A 13,924-nucleotide genomic window follows, 5' to 3' on the forward strand; every position below is an offset into this window, starting at 1 on the left:
AAATATTGTTTTTTTTTATTCACCCAAAACTCTTCCTCTCTTCTGTTCCAGGGACACAGGTCAAAGATGGCAGCCTGCTCCAGGGTCGAAGGCAGCCATGTTAGTGAAGGTGAACAGCATTGGCAGGAACCAGTCCGTGGTGCCCGCTAGCGCCCTGCACCTCCTCCACCACAACAACCTCAGCCCTGGAAGCCCTGCTGTGTACCAGGTCCACTCCGACAGACCCAGCCCTGCAGGCAAGATGACTGCCCCAGTGGACTCCAAGCAAGCAATTCACCTGAAGAAGGCAGACAATGGTAACTTCTGCCTGGTGATGCCCTCCACTGGCAGCAAGGTCTACCAGACCCCCCAGAGGTCTCAGGCTGGCACCCCCAGGCCCTCCTCGCCCCAGTACGGTGCCACTCCGCCCATCTATGATGAACCCCCCATGGATCCACCTATCTATGATGAACCCCCCATGGAGCTGGAGGGGGCCCACCTCCTGAACAGGCCCTTCACACCCTCCACCAGCCTACAGAGGGTCCGCCAGCCCCAATCCCACCCCCAGACCCAACCCCAGCAGCAGCCCAAGCTTCTCCAATACCCAGCCTCTCACCTGAGCTCCAAACACAAGAGAAACCCCTCCGCCACAGATTACAGCCCCGCTGGACGGGAGTGCATCAAACACATGGTCAACGTGGACCCTGCCACCTGCAAACAGAGCCCCTTATCCCAGCCTATCCAGACAGAGCAGGGCCCTGCCCCAGAGCATGCCCTGCCCGCCTCTCCATCCCCCTCCCCAGCCCCAGGCGCGACCCAGCCCAGGCCCAAGGAGGTGAGTCTAGAGAAGAAGCAGTCGTGGCGTCTCCTGGAGGCCAGCGCCAGGAAGAACATGGAGGCCCGACACAGCCGACAGAACAGCCTGGCCTCCCAAGAGTACCCGGCGCCGGCGGCCGTCACCTACCAGGACTCAGGCTACTCTACGGGGCCCTCGCCCAGCCTGAGGAGGAAGAACCGCAGGAGAGCCCTGGGCGGAGGGGCTGGGGGTGCAGGGCAGGGCCGGCCAGGCTCGGTGGGCAGCACTGGGGAGCTCAGTGCCCTGAATGAGAAGCTGATGGCAGAGATGCGGGCGGTGGTGAGTCGCTCAAACACCCTGCGTGGCAGCAAGGCCAGCCTGGACACAGAGATGTCTGAGGGGTCTGTACCACGGGCCCGTTCCCCCTTGAACTCCCTAAAGAAGCACGGGGGCCGCAGCGCCTCTCGGGAGGACATCAGTGCCAGTAACCGCTCTCTGTACCGGGCCGGGAGCGGGAGTAACCACGACGACGTGCCCCTCTCGCCCCTGGTGTCAGACGGCATGGTGCGTCAGAAACGGACCTATGAGAAGGTGGACACTCTGGAGAAAAGCATCACCAGCCAGAACAGCCTGTCCTCCCCGGAGCCCCCCGTGTCCCCCTCCCAGGTAAGGTACAGCCCTCCTCTCAACACTGTGTACTGAAGGTGACTGTTGTACTTGTCTTATCTGTGTCTTAGCATTCAGACCTCTTTGTGTTTACACAGTAGAAGACAGAAGGGGCCTGTTCCTCTGGCGTGTGTGTAGTTGAGTGGGGATATGTTGACATGTTAGTGTATGTGTCAGCTGAGTTCCAGGGCCTCTCCAGCCTGCTGTGTTGTGTATAGAACAGTGTGGTGACATATGAAAGGGCAGTCTGTGTGAGGCTGAAAGGGTGGGTCTGCTCAGTACTCTCTCTGTCTCATGTGACGGGGCGTGGGCTGATTAGCCTCGTTAGCTGCGTTACTGCAGGTCAGCTGGAATGTCTGCCATCCTTGCCCTCTATCTCTCTTTAATACAGCAGATAGATTGTGACTTCCATCAATGTAATTGTCTGCATTATTTCTAATCCCCCATATATTTGTTTGTAAATACATACTGTATTTTATTTTTAAATATATTTTCCTTTATTATTTTCCACTAACTCTACCACCCCTCCCCTAATTGGAGTAAACTAACGGACAACAACACTTAGGCTTCTACTTCCAGTTTATACATACCACAGTTGAAGTCGGAAGTTTACATACACCTTAGCCAAATACATTTAAACTCCGTTTTTCACAATTCCTGACATTTAATCCTGGTTAAAATCCCCTGTCTAGGTCAGTTAGGATCACCACTTTATTTTAAGAATGTGAAATGTCAGAATAATAGTAGAGAGAATGATTTATTTTAGCTTTTATTTCTTTCATCACATTCCCAGTGGGTCAGAAGTTTACATACACTCAATTAGTATTTGGTAGCATTGCCTTTAAATTGTTTAACTTGGGTCAAACGTTTCGGGTAGCCTTCCACAAGCTTCGCACAATAAGTTGGGTGAATTTTGGCCCATTCCTCCTGACAGTGCTGGTGTAACTGAGTCAGGTTTGTAGGCCTCCTTGGTCGCACACACTTTTTCAGTTCTGCCCACAAATTTTCTATAGGGTTGAGGTCAGGGCATTGTGATGGCCACTCCAATACCTTGACTTTGTTGTCCTTAAGCCATTTCGCCACAACTTTGGAAGTATGCTTAGGGTCATTGTCCATTTGGAAGACCCATTTGCGACCAAGTTTTAACTTCCTGACTGATGTCTTGAGATGTTGCTTCAATATATCCACATAATTTCCCTTCCTCATGATGCCATCTACTTTGTGAAGTGCACCAGTCCCTCCTGCAGCAAAGCACCCCCACAACATGATGCTGCCACCCCCGTGCTTCACGGTTGGGATGGTGTACGTCAGCTTGCAAGCCTCCCCCTTTTTCCTCCAAACATAACGATGGTCATTATGGCCAAACAGTTCTATTTTTGTTTCATCAGACCAGAGGACATTCAAAGTACGATCTTTGTCCCCATGTGCAGTTGCAAACCTTAGTCTGGCAATTTTTATGCTGGTTTTGGAGCAGTGGCATCTTCCTTGCTGAGCGGCCTTTAAGGTTATGTCGATATAGGACTCGTTTTACAGTGGATATAGATACTTTTGTACCTGTTTTCTCCAGCATCTTCACAAGGTCCTTTGCTGTTGTTCTGGGATTGATTTGTACTTTCCACACCAAAGTACGTTCATCTCTAGGAGACAGAATGAGTCTTCTTTCTGAGCGGTATGACGGCTGTGTGGTCCCATGGTGTTTATACTTGCGTACTATTGTTTATACAGATGAACGTGGTACCTTCAGGTGTTTGGAAATTGTTCCCAAGGAACAACCAGACTTGTGGATGTTTCAAATGTTTGTCTCTGAGGTCTTGGCTGATTTCTTTTGATTTTCCCATGATGTCAAGCAAAGAGGCACTGAGTTTGAAGGTAGACCTTGAAATACATCCACAGGTACACCTCCAATTGACTAAAATGATGTCAATTAGCCTATCAGATGCTTCTAAAGCCATTACATAAAATTACTTGTGTCATGCACAAAGTAGATGTCCTAACCGACTTGGAAAAACTATAGTTTGTTACCAAGAAATGCGTGGAGTGGTTGAAAAACAAGTTTTAATGACTCCAACCTAAGTGTATGTAAACTTACGATTTCAACTGTATATACATTTTACGGACACAATGTATTTTATAATTGTTATCTTTTGTTTGTTTTTAGTCCCATCATTCAGCTACCCTCGACCCCTCCCATCTATCTCTGAAGACCATCCAGTTGTGATTTCTATTTGACATATATTTTTCAACTGTGCTGTGATGTTTCTCAAAAGTTCTGAACCTTTCTATTCTCATAGTTTCTACAGATTGTACATTAAACATACACATTTTTGCTAAGAGTATTATTATATTATTGATCGATTGACTATGACTTTTCAAATCACCCAGCAGCGCTATCTGCAGAGTTAGCTCCAGGTAAATGTTGCACTTCTTCAGCCATTCCTGGACCTGTGACCAAAAACAAGCTACCAAACAAATGATCTGATGATTCTGCCTCTTCACAGCAAAATCTGCAGAGCTGGGATGGTGGTATCCCCCATATCTATAACATTCTATTGGTGGCAAAAATGTTGTATAATAATCTTAATTGAAAAATGTTTTAAATCCAGCGTTGTTTTATGTATCAGTTCATAAACCATGTGCCATGGAATTGGTACATCGAAAATCTCTTTCCAACTATTTTGCAATCTATAAGGCACAGCTGTCAATTTTTTTGTCCTTAAATGAAACTGATATCCTTTTCAATTTTTCTCACCCCATTCTTGAGACATTCTTACTAATCTGCTACAGAACCAGTTTGGATTTCATTATGACTTTTGTATGACTGACGCCTTTAGTGGGAGGTCTAATGCTTTAATATATAATCATTTCTGCCCTCTGAATTCATATTCATGATATAAATAGGCCCCTATAATTTTTTCTGGCTTGAAGTTCCAATTAAAATGTATGATTTTTTGCTTATATCATTTAAAATACAGGTCACTAGGTGTAGGGAGACCATAACAAAATAGGTAAACTGGGACATGACTAAAGAGTTAATCAGGGTGATTTTTTCCACAAATAGAAAGCTATTTTCTTTCTGTAACTTTCTATTAAAATGTATTGTAGTGAGAATTTCTCTAGTTCAGGATATCAATACCGAATATGTCCACTTCATGGTCAGACCATTTTATTAGTAAACTACATGGTAATCTATCTATCTCGCGCTCTCTCTCTCTCTCTCTCCATCTCTATCTCGCTCTATCTATCTCTCTCTCTCTATCTCGCTCTCTCTCTCTCTCTCTATCTATCTTGCTCTCTCTCTATCTCTCTCTCTCCCTCCCCATCTCTCTCTCTCTCTCTCCCCATCTCTCTCTCTCTCTCTCTCTCCCTCCCCATCTCTCTCTCTCTCTCTCCCCATCTCTCTCTCTCTCTCTCTACCAAAAGAAAGCTCTCTCCTTTGTCCTTGTTAGCGTTATAGGCAGTTCTATGGAACATCACTTGTTCTATTTTCTTCCCATGTTGTGTTGGAGATGTGGCAGTGTGTAGGCGATTCTGAGGGAAGGCGTTGTGAGGCAGCAGTCATCTCTGTGTCTCCCTGTCGTCTTCTCTCTGGGATTCACCTCCCTCTTGCCTCAACCTTCAAGAGAAAATAATGGCCACTGTCGACATCCTGTCGCCCTAGGAACAATGCAGATGAAAGCTGCTCGCTCTCAGTTTCCTGTTGCCAAAGTCTGTGTTCCATTCCAGGAAAAGGGCTTTGCATCGGAGCTCCTCGACTCACATTGGGTTGTTTTTAATCACGTTTTATCTGTCTTTTCCTTTGAAAAAACCGACTTCACATTGATGCAGTGTGTTTTAGAAATATTGTGCATGAGTGTGTAGGGAGGGGGGGATAGTAAATCAAAGATTTGTGTGTGTGTGTGTGTGTGTGTGTGTGTGTGTGTGTGTGTGTGTGTGTGTGTGTGTGTGTGTGTGTGTGTGTGTGTGTGTGTGTGTGTGTGTGTGTGTGTGTGTGTGTGTGTGTGTGTGCGCAATTGCCCGCAATTGCTAATAACTCCTCCTCAAACGACGACTATATGTGATGAAGTGAACATATGAGGCCCATAGCTGACCCTATAACACTCTAATATAGAAAATGCGTTTTAGGCTACAGTCGGAGACAGTTGACATTTTTGTGGACAGGGGTGCAGGATTTTTCTGCCAGATTTAGATATGTTTCTGCTTATAATTCGCGACATGTTGGTAGGCTGTTTGTTAGTCAACTTGTCTATAATTAGAAACATGCAGCTTCTGTTCTGTCATTATATGATGCCCTAGAGAACTAAACAAACCCCTGGTCAACAGAATAATGTCATAACTCGATAGAATGATGATGACATTGGTGAAGTTCTCTGTCATCGCTGCTTCTTCCGCGGAGCAAAGACGATTAGGGAGTGGGAATAAAATGCAATAACTCAGCCAAAAAAATATATATATGTATATATTTTCTGTGCAAAATTTCCAAATGACATCAGTTTGATGGGTGTAAGGAAATAAAAAGCTGTGAAAACGACCCAACGTGTTTCTGATAAGATTTCAGTTTGGCTTAGATGCATATTTCATGTGGATGAAATACTATCAGCTTCAGCTTTTATGACGCTGATAAAGATAGCAGCACCTTAACACACGGTATCCAACTGCACATTCCTATACTCTCAAGATACTGAAAGAAAGAAATCCTATTTCTCCACTCCTGTTCCAGAGTAAAACTGTTGACTACATTAGACATATCCTTTTACAGCAAGAACAGCTTGATTCAGCAGGAGGTAATATGAAGGCTATGTAAGACGGCTATAGACCTAGTTTCTATTTAACTCATCTGAACAGTAGGCTACAGTTCCCTTGACGTGCCATAGGCCTATTTGAAGTCCCCACCGCCTCACAATCATCACACATAACATACTGTAGCTGGTACTGCTATCGCCCTCTACCACATCTTACCCAAACATTACAGTTATGGCCCTCCCTTCTCTTTATTTTCAACTCTCCATTTCGCAGCTGTTCTCTTATTGAATTAAACTGTGATGTTGTCCTTTTTGCCTCCGTGGTGGGATGTTACCTTTTCTGTACGTTTCCAAAAGCGTTTGGCGATTGGCGTGTAGGCTATTTGGGCTTTAATGCGTAGGCTTATTCACTAACGCCAGATAGCCTACAAAAACCTGAATGTAGCCTATAGATAGAAATTGCACAAGAATGATACATTTATCATTTTTTTGACATTTATGGATTTTTGTTTAAGGTATTGTTTTCTCTTTATTCAACCCGCCCGCCACCTACCCACCCTTCATCCACACAATATTTAATGACCCTAATCCTGCCCGCCCTGCGGATATGACCGCAGGGGACTGTGGGTTATGAGCCAACCCACGCTTCACAGTGTGCGTGTGTGTTTTGATTTGGGTTAGCCTAGTTTCTCACTGTGCCTGGTTACATAGGCAGAGAGTTGTTTTTGTCAAAGGCTTTATCAACTCAAACCACATCCACCCCCATAACTTGTAGGCCCGCTCTTCTGCAGTGACTCTGAACAGCACAGCCTGTACGTACAAACTAAAAAGAGAGAGCAAGGACTCACCCAGGCTGATTACACATTTGCGGTAGACTGGAAAAATAAAGGAGCTTTGATGGGGGTGGCTGAGCGCTCCGCTCCCCCACGCAAAGTGCCATCCATAAGGTGGCTTTAGTCACCTCCAACAAGGAAACACTGCATGCCTGGAGAAGCTCTCCTGAAGAGGGAACGAGAGAAGAAAACAGAGAGCGACAGAGAGGCAGAGGAAAAGAAAGATACAGAGATAGAGATTATTTTCTGCTCTCAGCATCTCTCAGGTGAGTCAGTGATAGACTTGCAGGGTCTCATGCCAGTGAAGTGCTTCAGAGGAGCAGGATAATGTTTTGCTCGGTCAGTGAGTCAGAGAGATGACGAGTGAGATGGGAAACAGTACGGGGACAGAAACACTGAACAGTGGGATCATGATCGTTACTGAACACGGCAGAAACTAGGTCACCCTGCAGAGTGGAAAGTGGTGAGTACCAAACAACGTACCCTGCCTGCATCCACCAGGACCATCACTGGTGTGTGTGTGTGTGTGTGTGTGTGTGTGTGTGTGTGTGTGTGTGTGTGTGTGTGTGTGTGTGTGTGTGTGTGTGTGTGTGTGTGTGTGTGTGTGTGTGTGTGTGTGTGTGTGTGTGTGTGTGTGTGTGTGTGTGTGTATGCAGTACATGCAGTTCGGTGAAAGAATGGCCACCAACCACCCAGGTAGAGGGAAGAGATGGGAAGAGTCTGTATACTAGATACGGTAAGATAGAGGAGATGACACAGAGAGGGGGAAACAAAACACTGTTCTTCCATGTCTTAACAGATCTTATCCTGGCTGCAGTGTGTGTTGTGTTGCGCTGGGCTTGGGGACTGTGTATCTTTACTTCAGAGCATTAATCAGAGCAGTACAGTTACTGTAGGCGGTGGGATGGAGGTTAACTGCCTCTGTTTGTCAGCAGTGTGTTGTTGGTGACTCATTCAAGCTGAGTATTTGAGACTTATTTTCCCACACTAGCGCTTAGCGGGGGTCATGCTAGCTCCAACCCCATTCATCCATCCGTTATCCCAGCTGGGCCACATCACTGGACAACTGGTGCATACTCTAAACTCTGCTCTGTTCAATAAAACGCACCCTTACTCAATTTTTCATTTCATTTTTTATACTCGATCTAGACGACCTTATTAGAATTGTTGGTTTCATTCCAGGACTATTTTTATTGCATAAAGGGAAAAAAAGTTTCTGGCAGCAGAAATGAAGCCAATCCCTGGTTTTCGAGGGGAAGCGTTTCTTTTTTTCTCAGACAATAAGCATTGGGGAGAAGGTCCAGGCAGTCCCACTCTCCACCAGGCTGGTTACTGGCTGGGAGGAACAGAGTAGTTAGTGTGGATACAGCCCAGCCCAGCAACCACTACAAAGGCACCAGAGTCCTAGATTTATGGCTCATTGCTCTGGTTCACTGGGGATAATATCATGCCTAGAAATGGGATCACTTACATTCATGATTTACAATACTGTAGGCACTTCTAAGTTGTAGACTCATCTTGTACACTTTTACTGGGTATGTATACTTATGTCTTGGTATAGTAAGTCTCCAGTGAGAGGTTAAGTTACTGACTGTCAAAACTGAAAGTGATGGCCATCTCGAATGGCCTCAGATCCTCCGATCTGAATGCAGGTTTGTCTTATGGATGTGTGCATGTACCACGCGCTCCAATGGGCTCCTATATGAAACTCCTACGTTATGCAGATGAACACACACTCATGTAGAAATAACGTATGCTTGTTTCACTGTTCATTGTCAGGTGTGTGGGAGAGTAACTTGGCAGAGGCAGCCTATGCTGTACAGGGAGACTGGGGCTGAGGCTATATGCATGTCGGTTGCATTGGCCTTACTGAAGTGTGGTTCAAGCCCACAGAAGCCATATCATTCACTGTAGTATATGGAGCCTGACTTAACCCCCATGGAAATTACTCTCCAGGCCTCCAGCAAGAATGCCGGTCGGGAATGGAAAAATGAACGGGGTCCTAAATAACCCAACATCAGTAATTAGCAGGATTGGTCTGTAATAGTGGTTCTTTTGTCAAACACTAATGTAAAAACTAACACAATTAACCAGGATTTATTTGAACACAATTTGTGGGAAATGTGGCGTTAAGACTGGGCGTCCTAATTTCTGGAGCTTTGGGAACCTGTCCAAACAAGTTAGGCCAAACTCTCTCTTGTCTGTGTAACTTGTGAGTGTTGCCACTGTCCCTGGCTAGCTGTGCCTGGTTTAAAGGTACCCCTGCTTGCCCTGACCCTAAATGTGCAGAGCAGTGTCTTGCCCTGTTATCTGCAACCTAATCTGGGAGAGGACAGTGTGATGGCCAGGACACTGCTGAGCCCCGTCACACCACACAGGACACTGCTAAACCCAATCACAGACTATCACACCACACACACACACTGACCAGGGAAGACTAGGCACTGAGAGCCATCTGGAGCAAACAGAGGCAGAGGAAATGGGAGTGAGAGGTAGTGGACTAAATGAGGGAGAGGAAGAGGAATTACATGAGAGATGGAAAGAGAGAGGAAGAAGGGATTGATGGATCTCAAAGCACTATGAATACCTGTGACAGGCAGCAGATGCAGCCGTTTGAGTTGAAGGGAATGTTGGGAAATAAAGAGGGAGGAGAGAGAGAGAAAGGTTAAGGCCAATGTTGCGTGGCCAAAGCCAGAAAGTCTTAATCTTGTGTCCCCTCCGAGGACTGATGGTTTGGCACCCAGTAATTCCCTCAGGCCTCCCTCGCGCTTAATTACCCAGCTAACAAGCCTTACACAACCCCTTTTGTATCTTCATCTGAGCCTGTTTAACCAGCCACTTCGATACGGTTACATCATGGAAATTCAGCATTGGCCACTAAGATCTCTGTTTTCAGCTTAGACTTATTTGTGACTGGTACCTCCATGGCCGTGTTTTATACTGTGCGATTAATACAAATGATGTGGGTTTGGAGAAAGGCTGTGTTGGCGTTAGCGGGTCGTAGAGGAGCTCCAGGCCTGCTGAGGGGGTTAGGGTTGGAAAGCTTTGGACCTGGGCTGTGGAAAATACACCAGTTATACTGCTGACCGACAGCCCATATGGTTCATATCACCATTCTGCATAGTTTACTGCACCGCTGAAAACATTCTCATGCCGCTTTTGTTTTTAATACGACCACATTATGAGGGCTGTACTACATAGGGACGTATGTCTGTTAGGGTTAGGCTGTAAAATGGGAGTACCATCCCTAGACCCTACCCACACAGCTCTGCCAGAACGTTAATGAAACCCCTGGTATCTGTTTAACAGATCTGTCTGATTTCTGCTATAGTGTGGTATTACATTGTAAATATGACATCATATGATGAATATGAATGTAAAGCCCATATGTCAAGGTTATTGTTGGTTGTTACAGTTTGTTCTTCTTTAGGCCGTGTAATTGAGTCTGAAGAAGACTTTGGTGACACGTTAGTGTTGGTTCAGAGGCAGATTCACTATTGTTATGATTGGGTTTGAATTAACGATGTTCCAGAGAGGGAGAACCATGGTAGCCATTGGGGATTTGATATGATTCATTGCATAAAGTGGACAAATTGATATCATATTATTAGATTAGTGAAAGTAATTTCATTTGTATTTGGTAAAGGCCCAGTGTCAGTGGAAGTGTTGTGGCGTGAGGGAAGCAGACAGAGAGTGGGGGATGGATGTTATGTTACTGTACGTGTTTTGATGTGATTTCCATATTGGGTCACCTATTTCTGGAGTGGGATCTGTGTAAGTGATTCCAGGTTCTACTCTGAGGGGGAATGAGTAAACGGATCCTACAGTACGCACGCATGCGCGCTCCACACACACACACACACACACACACACACACGCTCTATAAACCTTTGCAGCATCAGACACATACCATCAACAAACAGTAATTCACATAGGATTCCAGCTGTAGCGATTGTCTATGCCTTGCTGAATCTTCCTCTCCCTCCCTCCCTCTGTTTTCTTCTCCAGGCAGGAACACTGGAATCCAAGGCCCAGTCGGAGTCCTCATCACACGGGGGAGGTAATGGTCATGGGGGCACCCGGGGTTCCCCCCATAGAGTTATCGTGACTGGAGACAGAGGAGAAGGTGGGGGAGGTGGAAGAGGATGTGTGGGTTACCAGTACCCTTACACCACCCTCTGTAAACCTCCTCCAGACGCCAACATGGTGGACTGGGCCAGTAAGAACCTGAACCAGCACACTCAGGGCCTGTTCCGCCGCCGCGTCTCCATCTCCAACATGCTCTCCTGGAACAGGGGCTCCATTAAGAAGCCAATGCTGATCACCAGTGACCGCACAATCAAGAAGGAGGCCTGCGAGATGTTCAAACTGGTCCAGGCCTACATGGGGGACCGTCCGGCCCGGCTGGAGCGCCGTCACGCCGCCCTGCTGGTGGTCACTAAGTGCTGGGGCATGCAGGGCCTGAGGGACGAGTTGTACGTCCAGCTGGTCAGACAGACCACTGACAACCTGAGCCTGAGAAGCCTGGAGGCTGGCTGGGAACTCATGGCCATCAGCCTGGCCTTCTTCTCCCCCTCGCCCAAGTTCAGACGCTACCTGGAGGGATACATTCAGAGACATCTGGAGCCCTCCAACGACAAGAAGAGTGAGTGGCAACACCTCTTCTATTGATAAAATGTTTTTTTCTGTTTATATAAATCTATGAATGTTTTTCTGTGTTTACCATTGGTTGGTGAAGGTTGTTGTTTCCTGTAGCTGCGGATTTTTGGTGTTTTGGGGGTAAATACGGTTTGTTTGATTAGACTAGGGTGCATCCAGAGGTGTGTTTATGTTTCCGGTATTCCCGTGTGGTCAAAAACAGCCAGTTGATATTGGTTTTCCAGCTATTATTATCTGGGATTCAGGCCAGATCAAACAGGATGCAGCACTGGAAAAGTGAGAAAAGGGAGGAGGAGTAAGGTCAAAGTTGAGAGAGCCCAGCACAAAACACCATCATCTGTTTTTCAGATTGACACACGAAGAAGAGTTATTGCGATAAATTTTTAGTCAAATAACGTTTTCACTTTCCGTCGTGTTTGCCACTTACAGTCATGCAGAACATTATGGAACAACAGGACATGAAGAACAAGAAGAATTCAAAGTCCCGGAAGAAGAGGAAGCAGAACAATGAGGAGGAAGAAGAGGAGGGTGAGTTTCACTACGGCAACACTTGTTCATTCATGCAGGAGAAGAATTGAGAGGGAGGATTAACCCCACAGTGTCACCCTCTTAGAACTGACACACTCACAGGAGAGATTAACTAGCTCTTTTTCAATATGAGACTGATCGTTGAAGGTATTGCACACATTTGCATTAGCACAACGCTTTTTAAATGAGAGTAGCAGAACCACACAAAGGAGCCTTGAGATCCAAGCGCCAGGGTGTCCTGTTTCCCTCTGTGCTGTATCTCTGTTGCCCAGCTGAGCTGGCTAGCACACGCTGCCAGTCGTCCTCCCTGGCCCTGTCGCCTCCTAACCCTCTGACCTAATCAACATTAGTGACGCTGTCTTGGCCATGGCTGAGGGTAGCTCTTTTTAGAGCGAGAGGAGACACCATCTACCTATAGGAAATATCCTCAAATATACAGTTGAAGTAGGAAGTTTACATACACTGAGGTTGGAGTCATTAAAACTCGTTTTTCAACCACTCCACAAATTTCTTGTTAACAAAGTATAGTTTAGGCAAGTCGGTTAGGACATCTACTTTGTGCATGACACAAGTCATTTTTCCAACAATTGTTTACAGACAGATTTTTTCCCCTTATAACTGTATCACAATTCCAGTGGGTCAGAAGTTTACATTCACTAAGTTGACTGTGACTTTAAACAGCTTGGACAATTCCAGAAAATGATGTCATGGCTTTATAAGCTTCTGATAGTCTAATTGAGATAATTTGAGTCAATTGGAGTTGTACCTGTGGATGCATTTCAAGGCCTATCTTGAAACTCAGTACCTCTTTGCTTGACATCATTGGCAAATCAAAAGAAATCAGCCAAGACCTCAGCAAAAAATTGTAGACCTCCACAAGTCTGGTTCATCCTTGGGAGCAATTTCCAAACGCCTGAAGGTACCACGTTCATCTGTACAAACAATAGTACGCAAGTATAAACACCATGGGACCACGCAGCCGTCATACCGCTCAGGAAGGAGACTCATTCTGTCTCCTAGAGATTAACGTACTTTGGTGCGAAAAATGCAAATCAATCCCAGAACAACAGCAAAGAACCTTGTGAAGATGCTGGAGGAAACAGGTACAAAAGTATCAATATCCACAGTAAAACAAGTCCTATATCGACATAACCTGAAAGGCCGCTCAGCAAGAAAGAAGCCACTGCTCCAAAACTGCCATAAAAAACTAAGATCGTACTTTTTGGAGAAATGTCCTCTTGTCTGATGAAAAAAAAAATAGAACTGTTTGGCCATAATGACCATCGTTATGTTTGGAGGAAAAAGATAGAGGCTTGCAAGCCGAAGAACACCATCCCAACCGTGAAGCACAGGGGTGGCAGCATCATGTTGCGGGAGTGCTTTGCTGCAGGAGGGACTGGTGCACTTCACAAAATAGATGACATTATGAGGAATGGAAAATGATGTGGATATATTGAAGTAACATCTCAAGACATCAGTCAGAAAGTTAAAGCTTGGTCGCAAATGTGTCTTCCAAATGGACAACGACGCCAAGCATACTTCCAAAGTTGTGGCTAAATGGCTAATGGACAACAAAGTCAAGGTATTGGAGTGGCCATCACAAAGCCCTGACCTCAATGTTATAGAAAATGTGTGGGCAGAACTGAAAGTGTGTGCGAGCAAGGAGGCCTACAAACCTGACTCAGTTCCACCAGCTCTGTCAGGAGCCCACTTATTGTGGGAAG

The 13,924-nt window shown here is 45.9% G+C and overlaps 1 protein-coding gene across 3 annotated transcripts in view; it reads left to right on the top strand.

The window, feature by feature from the left end:
- arhgap46b (Rho GTPase activating protein 46b) overlaps positions 1 to 13,924 on the top strand; it is a 95,134-nt gene that overhangs the window by 66,338 nt on the left and 14,872 nt on the right. For all 3 annotated transcript variants that reach the window (XM_014145896.3, XM_014145897.3, XM_014145899.3), the window contains 3 exons: positions 52 to 1,441; positions 11,022 to 11,658; positions 12,102 to 12,200. In XM_014145896.3, coding sequence (XP_014001371.1) covers positions 52 to 1,441; positions 11,022 to 11,658; positions 12,102 to 12,200 — 2,126 coding nt within the window. The remainder of the gene's footprint in view (positions 1 to 51; positions 1,442 to 11,021; positions 11,659 to 12,101; positions 12,201 to 13,924) is intronic.

The sequence above is a fragment of the Salmo salar genome, chromosome 15, assembly GCF_965601325.2.
Source record: "Salmo salar chromosome 15, fSalSal1, whole genome shotgun sequence".
Lineage (NCBI taxonomy): Eukaryota > Metazoa > Chordata > Actinopteri > Salmoniformes > Salmonidae > Salmo > Salmo salar.